At 36.3% G+C, this 14,358-nt stretch overlaps 1 protein-coding gene across 8 annotated transcripts in view; it reads left to right on the top strand.

Moving 5' to 3' along the window:
• The window catches only part of LOC109543812 (homeobox protein homothorax), a 250,340-nt gene that overhangs the window by 218,613 nt on the left and 17,369 nt on the right, over nt 1-14,358 (top strand). For 5 of the 8 annotated variants that reach the window (XM_019913687.2, XM_019913684.2, XM_019913685.2 and 2 more), the window contains 2 exons: nt 6,193-6,251; nt 9,737-9,898. In XM_019913687.2, the coding sequence (XP_019769246.1) occupies nt 6,193-6,251; nt 9,737-9,897 (220 nt within the window). In that variant the 3' untranslated portion in view covers nt 9,898. Of the gene's footprint in view, nt 1-6,192; nt 6,252-9,736; nt 9,899-14,358 lie in introns of those variants that run through there. The other 3 variants (XR_007281844.1, XR_007281843.1, XM_019913686.2) reach the window with 3 other exon arrangements.

Genomic DNA, 14,358 nt, shown 5'->3' with positions numbered 1-14,358 from the left:
GCGGCGTTGTTTATGGGAATTAAGTTAAAAGTTTGCGGGAAACATTCTTCCAGTCGTATTTCGATTAGGGCAACAGCAGCGGAACTCGAAGGCATCCTTCCCTTGCGCCGCGCGTCACACATAAACAAAATTACAAGGAATTTTGTTGGATCAATTTCCCCTATCCATTAGGGAGCGGGTAGAGACTGCTTCCCACGGCGACTATTACACTTGCACCATTCCCTGTATTATTCATATGTAAGTCGAAGGAAATACGCCACATCGATTCTTGATGTATATGGGCTTGACGGGCTGTTCATCTTTTCCCAATTTGCAAAACGGCTTTGGCCCCGTTTTTATCTCGGCATGGAGAAAATAGAAAACTGCATTAACGATTCAGTTCGCTTTTTTGGGCGCCCTATTTATTCAAACCGCCGCAATTGCACAGCTCTGTAAAATAATTTTACTCTCAAATCATCTTAAATGGTGTTTAAATACAGGTGTCTCAAATTCTTTTCATATAACAGTACTTTTTATTTCTCGAATTTCATTAGTTCACCAACAGTTCACCGCAAAGCTATAATTTTTGGATATTTTCTTTCTATTTGGCGTTCTGATTGGCTGAGAACCAAATTTTTTCCAGAATGTTCCATAAAATTCTTATCTTCTCTTCCTTAAATTTGTAGGTTTTATATCTTGATCTTTGGTCCATGCGACATTTCCATTTACATTATTTTCTATCACGGTGTCTCCGTATCTTCTTAGAGGTAATGGTAGTAAAGTGGTAGGTAAAGTTGAATTAAATCCTTACTTTTATACGTCCGCAAAAAAAATTTTTATTTGTCGTATCTACCAATATCACCTTTTGAGATTTCAGTAGCGTGAACAGCAATTTTCCTTCGGCAAGATCGGTTCATTATGTACAAAATTGTTAATTTTATAATTGCTATTGTTACAGTATTGTATTATAGCCCTTGGGTGCAGAACGGACACAATTTCCATGTACATTGACTTAAAAAAGGCAAAAACCTTAAAGCCCAACTTCCTGTTGGATAATATTTTTCCTTTGATCAGTTGACAGTGGTTCGAATTTGAAACATTTAGATCATTGTGATTGGACGGTTTATAACAAGATCAAATCGCTGTTCTTACTATAGAATGAGAAACTTTGTTTTCTACCTCAGGGTAGTCAATCTACCACTATTAAAGTGTGTAGGATCGTTCTGTGACTATAACTAGGACACTTAAAATTTTTGATCAAGAAGAATGTTAACAGTTCAATTGTTACTATGAATTTCCGCAGATTTTATCAGTCCTTTGATATCTGATGTTTCTAACTAGTTTTGAGTATTTATAGCCACGTCTAAATTACTTCCTATTAATGGTAAATGTTCAATCAGACTGAATGACGAAGGTTCAAAGTTGAAATATGTTCAGTAAATTAACTTTTGCACGTCAGTTAAGTCATACTCATTTAAAAGTATAGCTCTAAATACATCATAAACTCTGCACCAGTTTGTTTGAGAACCTGTGAGCTTTCAATAACAACATTAGAAATTTTATTAGTAGTTGTTAACATTATTTTATGTACATATTTGGTTTCTAAAGAAAAGTATGTACTTTACAAACCTTCTTCTTGAGAGATTGAGAAGAAAGTTTACTTCTTCCTGAGAGATTGATGAGAAAATACTGACTGACTGTCAGATTTCCAACAAGTAGAAATTTGCTTACAAGTTTTAATATGAATATGGAATATCCGGCTCGAAGGACCAAAGGCAAGTAACAGTGATGCAATTGGTTCCTGCTGTACAGTTGCGAAAGCAGTACCGACAGCTCAAGTGTATAGCATTTGCTGCGTACAGGATTTTCTCAACTTTTAGTTTTGCTTAAGGAAAAGTTGGTGTGCATCTCGGTCAAAAAAGTATAATAACACACTTTGACTTATAACAATAGAATTACATGTAAATTGAATATGAGTTTTGCACAATCCTGAGCGTAAGTTTGTGGGTGTTCTATATGGGTGGTCCTATAGACACCACTATTCTTCTTAAAGGGAAAAGTTACACATTTGCACATCCAAGGTGACGTCTACCTTTGCCTTCAAATAGCGTTCCACGCCTGATTTCCAATACGAACATTTGTAGAATTTCTTGAGTTCTATTATATATGAGAACCTTGCATGTATTTGTGAAGTGGTTTCTGAACTATATAATTTTGGCAAATTGATTTTTGGAAGAGAAACTAATAAAATAAACTAAAACGAGCAAGAAACGCTTTAATGAGCCTGAACCAACGGCCTGGTTCTGGCTTGCCCTATTAATTTGATTAGGTTCTGCTTTGTTGTAACATTGTTTTGAAATTTTTGAAGCATCAATTATCTGAAGAACATTGAATATAAGAAAGGGTAATAAGCAGTAAGTGAATGTCAATCGGCAAACATTTAAATATTTTGAAACCCTCAGATTCCAATGGATCAAAGGATGACAAATAGCTGACTGTATACTCACAGTAGCTTCAAAAGAGTTAGTGATTGTTTACTGATCTACATTTTTACTTTGCTGGTGAAGGTGGATCACTATATCTCAGTTAATAATCAGTGTAAGGCACTTTGACTTATATTAATAACACTACTCCTGTATTAAAAATAAGATTCACGCACGTTTAAAAAGTGTTGAGCGATACCATGCTTACTGAAGGCAAAGGTGGATGCCACTCTTGCATACCAAAGTTTAATAATGGAAATTTGGAGAATTAAAATACTATTAATTAGGTTGTTTGCCAACTTCATGTATTTGTCTAAAAGAAGTGAATCACCTTTTTTCCAGCTAACAAGTCACATTATCAATGTTCCAACACTACTGATGTGAAGTGTGAACAACCCCAGTTAACTAAGACAAGAGCAGAGTAAACTTGATAGACACTCAAGAAATCCCAATTCGAACAGAACCCCGAAAAGATTTCTTTTCTAAAATTAACATTGTTGTTCCTGTTGGTTATTGACGGGACTATTTGAGGCTGATTAAAGACGAAACTCCAGGTTATTTTTAAAACGGGCTGCAGCAAACCTCTCGAAACAGAACTGTAAAATATAAAGCGAGATTAGAGCAGCATCGGCATGGCGTCGGCTGAGCTGTCACCGAGCATCAAAATAACGCTGCAACTAATGCGTCCTGACACCGGAAATGATTGGGTTTTCTGCCGCCCGATTGGACGCGTTTCCGATATTGGATGCGTGCATGTAAAAGCAACACGAATTGTGTGTATCAGTTTCTCTCAGTGGCGACCGATCGTCAAATTTGTTGCCGCTTACAATATTGCAAAAATATCCGTGCAAAAATGAAATATTTACACTCGCGATGTTTCCAATATTTTACTGGAAATTTGATTTATTCTTTGGCGCAATTGTTGCATGGGAACCACATGCTTCACGTGAAATATGTAATTGGGATTTGACGCGAATTAATCTGCTTCATTTATGCAGCATTCATTTAAGGTGGGCCTGGGTACATCAGTGAATTTTTAGGAGTTCGCGCAGTGCTACGAAATTTGCTCTAATCCAACGCACCGGCGCAGTAACTCAATTTGTTTACTTGTTTATAGATTTATTTTCAGGATCATTTCTTAATAAGATGTTTAAAATTTTATCAAAATTTCAGAATTTTTCAGTTTTAGGCAAGTTACCCTTTCTTCAAACTGTTCAATTTTCTAAAGCTTCACTTAAAAATGCTGACAATCTTAAGGTACTTTCCGTGAAAAATTATGAAATAAATTTCGATTCGTCACTTTGCAAAAAGTTTTAAAATCCCTTTCCAGCTTCAAATTTGAAACAAAAATCAAATAATATAACAGAATAAGCAAAAGTTTAGAACAGATTATTTGGAAATCTCGACAGCTCTATACCCCTGAAGACTACAAAGTTTGTTACAAATTTGGTTTTTTAGTTTTGACTGAATTTTGTTTTACTTTCTACTCAAACACGCTCTATTTTATAGAGATGTACTTAAAAATACTGACGATCTGGAGGTGTTTTACGCAAAAAATTACAAGATAAATGTATAGCTTTGTAAAAATTTTACAAAAACTTTTCTCAACGTCGAATTCGGAACAAAAATGAAATTATATTCCTCCCGTTTTTTTCTGAAACCCAGGTTTTCTCTAAAACTGATCACAAAACTAAGTTTTTAATCGAATACGCACACAAAAAAAACGTTATTTTCTGATGACTTTCTTCTTTTCTGACAATAATGGAGCCTTTGCAGCCAAAATATACAAAATTGATTAGGCTAAAAAATTCGCCTCAGTGATCGGTTTGCACAGGGACCTTTTGAAAACCTTTTTGAACAAAGTAGTAAAACGTTACTCTGAAAAAACGTTAATGACCTTTTTTTAGATGTGAAAATTCTAATCTCAGGTCTTGTAAAGCTTTAATAAATTACTTATAACTCATTAACCGATAAGTTTTAACTCGTTAACTCAGAGATCGGCAACAACTCAATAGCGCAACTCAACACAGTGTTACCCAGGCCTAATCCAAAGCGGCTCAGGTTCAACCTTTAAAAACAAATTCAAATTTTTAAGGTAGGATTGTCTTGGTCAGCGAACAAAAGTGAAGTTGATAAGTTTTTAGTTCGGTTGTAGAAAAAGTGCAAAATAGGTGTGGTGCACTGGTTTCGAAGAAATCGCTCCCAAGTTCTACAATTACAGGATCAAAACAATTCCGTATCAGTGATGAAAAACAATACGCTTTATACAATTATTAAATAGAGTGATTTTTTGGGCAGAATAATATACTTCGACTTTGGATTTTTCATTAGATGATGGTAATGGTAAAAAGATAATTTATTAAAATTAATTTCCGCGAAAGTTTCGGATTCTTCTTTTCTCTAATTTTAAAGCTTCCCTGAAGCAACCCTTGCCGCAGTCGTACAAAAATTTATCAATCAGGACAAGAGATAATTATCCTCCAGTTTACTGAAGCATTCCTAAAGTTTAGAACAAGAACACTTGACTAATATCCAACATATTGTGTCGAATGAGACTCACTTTTGCTTGAATGGTCATGTTAACAAGAAGAAAAAAGAGGATAAAAAACCTTTGCAATCGTTAAAAGTTACTGTATGACAATGTGCAATTTTGTCGTCAAGGATTGCCGGTTTCTTGTTTCGAAGAAAATGGGTGACCGGTGACCGTTTTTTGCGAAAGGTATTCAAATATGGTGTTTTTTACCTCAGCTAACAGATAGAGAGAGTGATCGCGATATTATTTGCAGCAAAATGGTCACTTCAACCCCTTCAATGGAAATCTTCAAAGACGCGTTTCCGCGACGTTTGATATCTCATACTTATCGTAATTTTCTAGTACTTCTACAAAATGGCATATAAACAAGATTAAGCGGCCCCCGCATCTGTTAATTTTTGAAAAATATAAAATTTAACGTCAACATTAAATTGCATGAAAAGACATTCATACTAACATTTTTTTCTTTATATTTTTAAAAGTTTAAAATGTTTCCTGAATAGCTTCCTCCCAAGCCAGCATACGTTTTAAGAATATGTACCTTCTTTGGTGCTTGGTTGTGCGACTTTTACTAAGCAACAAGCTACTAAGCTTGCTGGACTGATTGATATAAATGACCAGAAAATAAAGTAAATAGTGTCTATGCAAAACTTAAAACAACTCTAGTTGATAACTGGTTGACCTGAAAAGACTTAGGGTCATGTTAGGATTATGACAACTTGCTCCGTCCTGAAATTCCCAAATAAATACAGAAAAGGCACAAAATTGACTATTTCATAACAGAACTGCCCAATTTCGATCCATTAACTCACTTCGCAACATCAGTGTTGATCGTTTTCAGTTTTTGTTTTGAAATAAAATTTTGATGTGCAATGGAGCCCTTCTTCAAACGGTCCAACAAAATATGCGCCTAAAATGTACATGGTTTTCCGTGACTTTTTCGAAGACTTGTTTCCTCAACACTCGCATAATCGGTGCTCGTCTTCTGCTGTAGCCAGTTTTACTTTGGCCGGCGATTTTCATTTCCTGAGTAGAATAAATTTGCGTGCTTAATCAGCACAGTCGTTCCAGGCGTCTATTATATTGAATATATCACGGAATTTATCACTTTATTTTATTACTTATTATAACACATTTTTTCGAAGTTTTTCGTCTGTAAATGAAACTTTTTAAATTTACGTAATTTCTTTTTTTCAGGTTTATCAACGCCAGGCGGAGAATAGTACAGCCAATGATCGATCAGTCAAATCGAGCAGGTAAGTGAACTTGGTAGTGTAGTAAATGAAAGTATTTTGCATGAACTTTTCTCTATTCATCGGCATCTTAATAGGCCTTCAAATAAAACGTAAAGGAATTGCAACGAAGCAAAGTTATATCTTGATCGGATGCCATGTCAGCTTTCTGCCATACAATGCAATGATAATGGCTTTGTCATTTCTCTGATGTGGCATTTCATTTTGTGCCAATTACTGTTCCAATATCTTTATAAGATCGGCCATTTAAAAGACCAAAAGATTTTAATTTGATATATTTCACATAACTGTTATATGTCCAGTTAATGGTTGGACTGACTTATTGATGATGTCTCGTGCTATTGCAGTGTATTTATTATCCGTAATTATATCACAGTGATTCAAAACCAGAGTTTCATCAAATTAGATACTTAGAGAGATAAAATTATAATTCTGTCAGTTTTGCTGTATGGAATCGACAATTTCGAATTCATATCAGCGTGACGATAGATATACAACACTGTTGACTGTCCTTGCACCAAGTCGCCTTGTAATTGTCCAGGAAATAGACTTATATTTCAAAACATTTTTGTCGCTCCCGATTCATTGGTAACGTTGTTGAAAGCAAATTAAAGAACGTATTAATTGAGATCGGAAGAATGTATTTATATGCGACATCTAGAATCTTATCATCTTATCTCCCTGATATTTATTGGAACAACTTTCTCAATTAGCGCATTAGCGACTGGCCCTCTTCCTTCGATTTCAAATTATCATGATTGGCCAATTAATGTGTATTTGCTGGGTTTATATATATTCAAATTGCAAGATGTTCTGATTATTCACTTGAACCATCAAAGATTCCAATCGGTGCTAATTGACTCTTCATTTAGAATTTTTTTCTTCGCACTTTGCTGATTGCTTTAGTTTCTTTTACTTTAACTGATGTGTTTTAGAAATGCATATTTGCAGTAAGTTGTTAAACATATTCATCGTAAAATCTTATTTCATTGATTTAAAGAAAAGTTATTTAATTCAGGCAAAGCGTGCGAAACCCATGCGCCAGCTTCACTTTTTGAAATTAATAGCCCATGCTGGAACAAACAAATCAAGTTCTTAACAACTATCAAAATGCTATTCGAATTATTTAAAATTTTAGTAGATATCCTTGTTTGATTCTGAGAGGTAATGCAACTAAATGAGTTTGAGGCATGGCGTTGCTAGGCCGCGACCGACTTATCTCATTTTTTTTAATGAATCGTGATTTCCATTAAAGCTTAACGTTGTTGTATGCATTTTTCGAAAGATATGGGCCGATCCCATACCAGCAATCGAGCCGATATGAATTGTAAGTGAAAAGTCTTGTATATGGGCCGTTATCGTAGGGCAAGGCCAAGCCTCTGCGCTTCGAACAATCTTTCACTTGATATTTTTAACATACTCCAACTTATTTCGAAGTTTTGTTGTGCTCTTTAGTTGCTTTATTTATGCACAAAGCTGTTGTTGTATTTGATGTTTAATTCTTTCAATCGCAGTTTGTTGAATCTCTCATAAAGTAACGGGGTGAAAAGCAATTTGAAAATCCAGCGAACTAACAAGGTGTCCATGTATTCTTAAGGCAGTGAAGTTTATTACTTGTATGCGCTTTGGTTTTGTGTTCTTCCGAGTTTCTCACATCAACTCAACAAAATCAAGCCGAAAATTGAAGGTATAAATATTTCCGAATTTTCCTCAGAGATTTTCAGAAGGCGAAAAGCTCTGAGAAAGCTTTCCATTTCAATAATCGATCGCTAATTATTTGTTTCAAAAGTCCCTGCTTCTTCATAGACTTTCTGCAGTAAATTGCTAATCCTTAACCCCTACAAAACATTTCAGAGCAGCCATCAAATAAAAGACCAACTTTTTGGCGCACATTGTACGAAAAGAAATAAAATCCTGTGCCAACTAAATGGTTCCATTGGTCATTCGATACATTTCGTCTGGTGTTAATTAATCACCCAGATTACACATCTGCGTAACTTGAATTAGCTAAATCCATACACCGAGAGGCTTTTTGAGAAGGAAATTCTATCAAGTTTCTCTCCCTTGCTGGCTGTTAGGGCGGCCGATTGTGTGCCGCGCGTGATGGATTGGCCCGCAAGGGTCAATGGCTTCCTCCATTTCTCTTCGCCTGTCTTCAGCAGGAACAGAAAAGCACTGGAATCGATAGCGAATGAAGGAACACTTTTACATAGACTGACATTAATAATCCAAGTGCCATTAAGGCGCACTGAAAATCGACAATTCCACCCGGACAATGAAAACTAATGTGTCTATATTACACTTCATCGAGTTAAGTGATTTATTTATTTTCCTACTAAGGCTCACTATTTCAAGTAAAAGTTGCATTGGATCAATCTTCAATGTCTTTCCAGTAAACTACCAGGGTTAAGTAGGAACTTTGCTCTTTGTACACACTTCTGCTTCTTTAGGTGCTACTCCACTATGAAGGTGGGTAATGGTCACTAATCGAAATAAATCACTATTATTACAACGATAAACTTTCCGGAAGTTTTTCAGCCTAGTTTCGCTTTTGTGCTATAGATGTTTTTTCTTCGATTTCTTTATGCATGATAACTTGTGATATTGGGCATTGGCTTCGTCACATTTTATGTTCGATATACAGAATATAGCAGTTTATTTTCGTTGATTGTTGTGATCATTCACGTTTTCTATGCACGCGTCTCATTACTTCTACGCTAGTTAGAGTTTCGTTCCATAAAGTTTTCCATAACTTAAATGCAAGGTTTCTTTGGCAAGTTCAATTCTGATTCCTCCTTCTTGGGAGCTGGCATTGATTTCATTAAGAGTTGTTCCTAAATATGTGTATTATTTTACTCTTTTCATAGGGTAAGTTTTTAAGAATATCTTACTACTGTCTTGTGTTGTTTTGCTTATGTTCAATGTTGATCATGTCCAAATTCGCTACAGCGAGAATTTTATTAATAGTCGTTTACAGGCCTTTTTGTGGTTCCGGTAAGACGACTGTGTCGTCAGCGTATTTCATATTCTTGTTCTAGTAATTTTTCGTCCAGAATTGGCCATAGGCCTTCCTTAGCTTTTTTTCTCATTTTTTTCCATTTTTCTTGTTCATTTCCTCATTTAGAATTTCGAAGGTCAATAGATGATGTACCTCCGCTGGCAGTTGACCTGGACCCATCGCGTTTTTGTCCCTTAATGCATTTAGTGCAGACGCCATATTGTTTTCAATGATATGCGGGCCCAAACCTCCCGTTAAATTTTCGTATATATTTTTAAATATCGATATGTTGTCGCTCAGCTTCGAAGAGTTGTGTGACGTATTTCTACCGTCTCCTTGCAACATAATGGTTCATCGAAAGAAGCGAAAAATATATAAAATTCAGATAGACATAAGGCTTTTGAAATATTAATGGCATTACAAGTCTTGGTGCAAGAACGTTTACCTTCCATACCTGAAGCTGTAGAACAGCGCCTTACACCACTAATAGTATTTTCTCCGCATGCAGGTCCTAGTGGAGCTTACAGCCCTGATGGCACGATGGGTTATATGATGGGCGACCAACAAATGATGCATCGGCCGCCAGGAGATCCAGCTTTCCACAATCAGTACGCTCATTATCCCGCCGAATACTACGGACATCATCTGTGAGGTGAGTCACGTTTTTGTGTTCAGTTTCATCACTATCGGGTACACGAACGGACACGAACACATTGGTTCACAGAAGAAATACCTTGGCATCTTATGCTAAGACAATAATACAAATTAGGAAAATCATTTCAAAATTTCAGTAGCGAATACAAAATTAATACAGGAAATTCATAAAAATGTTTGTAAATTATCTCCTCGGTGAAAACTGGATGAGTTTTTTTCGCATTGCTAAATATATGTTAGTTAACTAATGATAGGGAACGTTAAATTATTTGTCATCTGAGCTGATGCATTATGTTTAGTATGTAAACTTCATGTGACCAATAAAAATACCAATTTACTACTTTGTTTCTATTCGTGCTCTAAAAGTACACAGAGCGCACATCACACCATAAACGTTTTATTAGCGAAAGTTCCAATTAAGAATTATCATGGTGTGTACAGGGTGATTCAAAATCGCAATGAGGCCTGACGGTGAATGTATTCGTAGAAATATTTCCATTAAAACAAAAATTGAGATTCGCGAAAAACATTTGACATTGACCCTGTTTTAGGAGTTAGACAGATTTTTTATTTGCTAACATTCTGTGTTAAGCTAGCGGGGAACATTAAGGAAAGTTTGCAGGGGCACTAGGAAAAGGTCATTTTCAACTTTCAATTTTATTTATACTAAATGTCCTTGATGATCGCAAAAAAATATGATTTTGTAAAGAAAAAACTTAATATAATATTATTAATTAATAAGTAAAATACTTGCTATTGTATAAAACTTGTGTGTTAAGTTAAGACCTTGAATACATTAGAAATGACCTTCCGAAAAAATACAAATTATACATATTCTTTTCATGATGTTTATTTCAGTAGTCAAACTAGCTCGCTAGCGGAATATTGTAAATATTTTTCCATATATATTCATGCCGGTTTAGAACGTCTTCCTTCGTTGTTCGACACCTAATCTCCATCCTCTTCTATCGTCGCAATCTTCTGGTAAGATGTTTCTTTCACTCATGCACTTTTGTATGGTTCTTCTACCTGTTGGTTGCCAATATAGTATTTTTCTTGGCCACCTGCTATTTGGGTTTCGTTCTACGAGACCGTACCAGGTAAGTTGTCTCTTTTCAATGTCCTGAACTATCAACTAACTTCAATTCCCATTTGTTGTTTTATATGGTCGTTCCTTATTCTGTCTATTCGTGAGATTCGCATGGATCTTCTAATGGCATCAATTTCAACTGCTTCTGCTTTCTTCTTTTGTCTGTCTGCAACACTCCAAGTTTCTGCTCCATACAGTGTATTTTTCCATACCTATCCAATATTTTCATTTTGGGAATGTCCACGTACAATTTCTCTATACGCATACTCAAGTGCCAACTCATTTGACTGAAAGTCGCCAAAAAGCAGAAGTATTTTTCTTGCACGCTCCATACACTTGCATGTAACGTATATAGTTGTATCCGCCACCTTTCCACTTCTCCGCAGAATGTACCTATTATATGATCAGCAATTCCGATATTGTGCATCCAGTATTTGAATAGCCAGTGGTCACTGAATAATGCCTTGTTTTTTGTCTAGATTTAACAGTTTTTTGGTTTTCCTCTGGCCGTCCAATCAAAACCTCTGATGGTTAGAGACGATTATGGTTTTCCATTCAGCATGGAACATGTTGAACGTGTGTTCTTTAGTCTTTTTTTTTAATTGTTGATGCTGAAATGTTCACGAAATTTTCCAGCCATGACCGATCGGGCAAGTTTATTCACATTTTTATTCCCTGTTATGTTTCGGTGTCTCGGTACGCAAATCAGGGAATCCGCTGTATTCAAGTTTTGAAGAGATCCGGCATTTGCACTGGAATTTCTTCTCAGATTCTCCTTTGTGCAGACCATGATGACAAGTAAATCTGCCTAATTGTTGTAGAGTGCCTGTTTAGCCATAGGCACATTTTCGCGTTAACCATGTCTCCATTGATTTCTAGTCCTGTTTTATTACTCATTTTGGAATCGTGCGTATACCAGACGAGGCCCTGAGGCCTCCGGAACGGCATCCCTTCTCATCAAATGATTCCAATCTGAGGGTTTTCTCTCTGGTCTTTTCATGCCTGTCCTCAACGCTGCCACCGTTTTACGTCCCTCAGTCGTTCCTGTTGTCCTATTCAAGCATCCTTCTCCACAACATAATGTAGAGGATGGATGGCCAGAATCGCCCCCAATGCTTACGTGGCTGTTGTTATTCAGGCTCGCTTATCTCCTGACAAGGTCAATGTTTACCCTATGTCTTATTCTTCTTCTTCGGTCCGTTTGAGTCCACTCCTGGGCATAGGCCTCTTCCATTTGTTTCCATGTTGATCTACACTGTGCTGCAAGAATCCCGACCTTTCCTGCGCGTCTCTGTATATCATCTCGCCATCTTAACAGGGGTCTGCCAACACTTATTTTTGTTAGTCGTTGTTTCCACTGCATGATAATTTTTGTTCACTTATTTTTGAGGCTGTTGGTAATGAATTTGCTGAGGAGCCTATACCAAACCGTTAGAAGGCTAATCGGTCTGTGGTTCTCTTTGTTAGTTCGGTCCCCCTTTTTAAAGAGGATTATCACCACGGCTTTTTTCCATGTATCGGAAAATTTTCCTTCCTCCAAGCATCTGCTAAAAAGGATCGTTAGTGCTCTCCCTATAATTTTACCTCTGTATTTTAACATTTCTATTGTAAGGAAATCTTCTCCTGAGCCCTTCCGGTTCTTCATCTGTTTTAATGCCCTTCTTAACCCTGCAGTGTCAATTTCTGGGTTATTCTCGGATCTCACATTTTGGACTACTTTTTTTAGAATTTTCGATCGGTTTGGTTTAGGTACCGGATGGCTGTACAGTTCCTTGTAGAAATGTTGGATGGCGGATGTTCTTTACTGCCTCTCTGTAACAACTTCTCCTTGTTGGTTCTTGATCAACTTCCCTTTTATAGTACTTTGTAAGTACTTTCATATTCATGTTGTTCTCGATAGCTTCGTTTATTGTTTGTGTGTTATTGACCTCAGATCCTTTCTAATTGCGTTCTTTACTTCTCTATCCAGCGTTTGAAATCTTGCTGAAACACTGTCCATTGTTCTGCGTTCTGGCAGTAGATCATTGGTGTTCTGGCTGAGTTGCGTATCAGCGCCTGCTTTCATGGAACATCCTTTTCATATTTTCTCAGCTTCTGTTAGTATCAATTTTCTGTTGGTTTRTGCGTTGTACTCGTCTATTTTCTCTTGAAGTTGTGTAGCGTGGGCCAAATGATTTTCTGCATTTGTTTTTTCCTTTGCWAGTGTGTCTATATTTATTGCTGCTCTTACGATTCTGTCGCCACTTCCGGTATTAAAGATACTGAGAACCGATACAGCGGTGCAAAAYTGTTTATCTGTGGTGAGGACATAATCTATTTCGTTCTTCATKGCGCCCTCTAGACTTCTCCAAGTCCACTTTTTTTKGAGGATGTTTTCACGGGGATTTGTAAGAMATTTTATATTAAGAAGTACCCAAGAAATTGCAGGACACGTCGATGTAAGTCAAACAAAAGCATGGACAATATTTCATTTCAAGAGTTCAATTCTTTGTATAGCTTGTACCTCAATTTTAACGTGACTGAAAATTAGCCTGTAGATGAATCTACAAGTACAAATTCTCAAAACTGATTTCTCTTACTACTGGGGAAGATCTGGATATACTCTACAAAGGTTTAAGTCTTGACAGGTAAACATTATTTAAATATTTTTCAAAATTACTAGGCGGTTCGCTCATAAGAAGTGATTTTGAATCTCAGGCAAAAGACGTTGCTTCTTGCAATGGGTACAAGTGAATGGTGATCGTTTTGGTCATATCGCTTAAGACACGTTAAATTTGGGGTCATTGTTATTAAATAATCTTGGTAAGAATAAAGAATAAAATAAGAATTTCAGACTTTAACACTCTGCATTTCCGGTAATTCTGAAATTTAGGGAAATGGTAGCTTTAAATAACAATAAACTCTTTGAGTTCTACCTGCTACCAGTTCGGGCTATGCATATTATTTTTGGTACCAGCTAAAGAAAGCGAGAGGTTACGTCAGATAGCATTGAATGGAATGGAAATCGGCACTCAAGCTGCGATATTGTGTACAGTGTTCTAGTTCTAAGAATATGTCCAAACAAAATCATGTCATGTCGAGAGTACGGGAACCCCAACATAAAGGTTCTTTATTAGCTTTATTTCAAGGCAACTTAATATCTCAGAGAAGGCGGCGGCTCTTTTTCTTGCTGAAACACAGGACGTATCCTTTCTGGTAATCGGTTGGCGACTGCTGATAAATTCCGAGTTTTGGAAAGTAAAAAATAATCTAGGCCCACTATGTTCAATGAGGCCGAAGTCAACTTTTGTTTTTCTTATGGGTGCCATATTGAATTTCTGCATTTTTAAATTCCCCTTTAAATATGCTCTTCAACCATGTATAACATG

This window comes from Dendroctonus ponderosae, unplaced genomic scaffold (assembly GCF_020466585.1).
Source record: "Dendroctonus ponderosae isolate FM_Combo_2020 unplaced genomic scaffold, Dpon_F_20191213v2 Dpon_F_20191213_6, whole genome shotgun sequence".
In the NCBI taxonomy this organism is placed as follows: Eukaryota; Metazoa; Arthropoda; class Insecta; order Coleoptera; family Curculionidae; genus Dendroctonus; species Dendroctonus ponderosae.
The sequence above is the reverse complement of the archived record's forward strand: the minus strand, read 5'-3'. Positions and strand labels throughout refer to the sequence as shown.